The sequence below is a fragment of the Orycteropus afer genome, unplaced genomic scaffold (assembly GCF_000298275.1).
Source record: "Orycteropus afer afer isolate SDZICR_OR568_19922 unplaced genomic scaffold, OryAfe1.0 scaffold00006, whole genome shotgun sequence".
In the NCBI taxonomy this organism is placed as follows: domain Eukaryota; kingdom Metazoa; phylum Chordata; class Mammalia; order Tubulidentata; family Orycteropodidae; genus Orycteropus; species Orycteropus afer.
This window is the reverse complement of record NW_006921593.1, coordinates 9,686,778-9,688,086: the sequence shown is the minus strand read 5'-3', so window position 1 is coordinate 9,688,086 and position 1,309 is coordinate 9,686,778. Positions and strand designations below refer to the sequence as shown.

Below are 1,309 nucleotides of genomic sequence, written 5' to 3'. Positions count from 1 at the left end.
GAAATCTACTAGAAAGCAAACAGTAATTGTAAGGGAAGCAGACTACCAGGTCTTTGTTCCGCGGGTAGCAGTCCAACATAAACCGTTTGCACCAGCCGGGGACTTACACACAAAGTCTTCACCTGCAGTCGGTGGCTAGGCTGGGAGCCAAGAACGAGGCTTAGACTCTGAAGGGGATGATCTGGGGTCCGTCCCACGCGGTCGGTCCTGCTCCGGGCCGGGAGGCGGCCGCACGCACCGGCGCTCAGGCGAGGCGAGTGCGCGGCCGGGTCTGCAGCTGGCGCTGGCGCCGCTTGCGCTGGCCGTTGAGGAGCTTCTGCGCGATCTTGCGCTCGTGGCCGCCGGGCACCTGCCGGTTGGTGCGCAGCTCGCGCTCGCGCCGCGTTCGGCCTTTGCTGCGCCCAGCCCCGCAGGCCGGGAAGTCGCGCAGGTAGAAGTAGTCCAGGCAGTCGTAGAGCTCGTCCTCGAAGCTCGCCGGCGGCCGCGCCTCCCGAGGCGACGGCCGGGCCCGAGCCTGGGCGCGGGGCAAGACTGAACCCGCGCGCGGGTCCATCGCAGCCCGCCCCCCGGCCGCGCTAGCTGGAGTCTGGCTGGGCTGAGTGGTCATGGGCCCGCGCTGTGATTGGCTGCGCCAGAGGGGCGGGGCTTAGGGGTGACGTCACAAAGCCGGAGCGCCCCGCTCCCTCGGATCCTGGAACCAGGGCCCTCTTTTCTCCTGGGGCTAGTCTGCTGCCGCCGGAAGGGAGACCCCTGACCACATTCCACCCAGCACTTAGCTTCTGTCAGTCACAAGTTGAAAACCAGGTGTCCATCAGTACCGCTTAAAGAAACCAAAGACAATTACTGTGAGTCTTCAAGATTTTGTTAGGGTATTTGATGGCATAACAAAGTGTTTGGCAATGACAGTGAAAAGTGTAGCTTCGGAGGAAATACCTGTAGGCTCTTGGTCAGACAACACATCTCTCTTCTTTAGCAAAGAAGACATTCAGGCGGCTAACACATGAAGAAATGCTTGCCATCATTAGCCATTAGATGCAAATCAAAACAGTGAGATCTCTTCTCAACCCAGCAGTAATAGCAAGTTCCAAACAACAAATGTTGGCGAGGGTGTGGAGAGACTGGAACCCTCACACACTGCTAGTGGCACTGTGATGTGGTCCAACCACTGTGGAAAATGGTATGGCACTTCCTTAAAAAGTTGGAAATGGGAAATATATGATCCAGCAATCCCACTACGAGGTATGTATCCTAGAGAAAGAACTAAGAGCCGTGACACAAACAAATACATGCATCCATGTTCATCACAGCT

The 1,309-nt window shown here is 57.5% G+C and overlaps 1 protein-coding gene across 1 annotated transcript; it reads right to left on the bottom strand.

Moving 5' to 3' along the window:
* Positions 1–244: 244 nt before the first annotated feature.
* On the bottom strand, positions 245–553 carry NUPR2 (nuclear protein 2, transcriptional regulator). Its single transcript, XM_007942542.1, has one exon. It carries the CDS (start codon positions 551–553, stop codon positions 245–247), a length of 309 nt encoding a protein of 102 aa, XP_007940733.1.
* Positions 554–1,309: the final 756 nt, after the last annotated feature.

Coding starts and splice junctions, on each gene's coding strand:
- NUPR2 (XM_007942542.1), bottom strand. CDS start 553: ATGGACCCGCGCGCGGGTTCAGTCTTGCCCCGCGCCCAGGCTCGGGCC.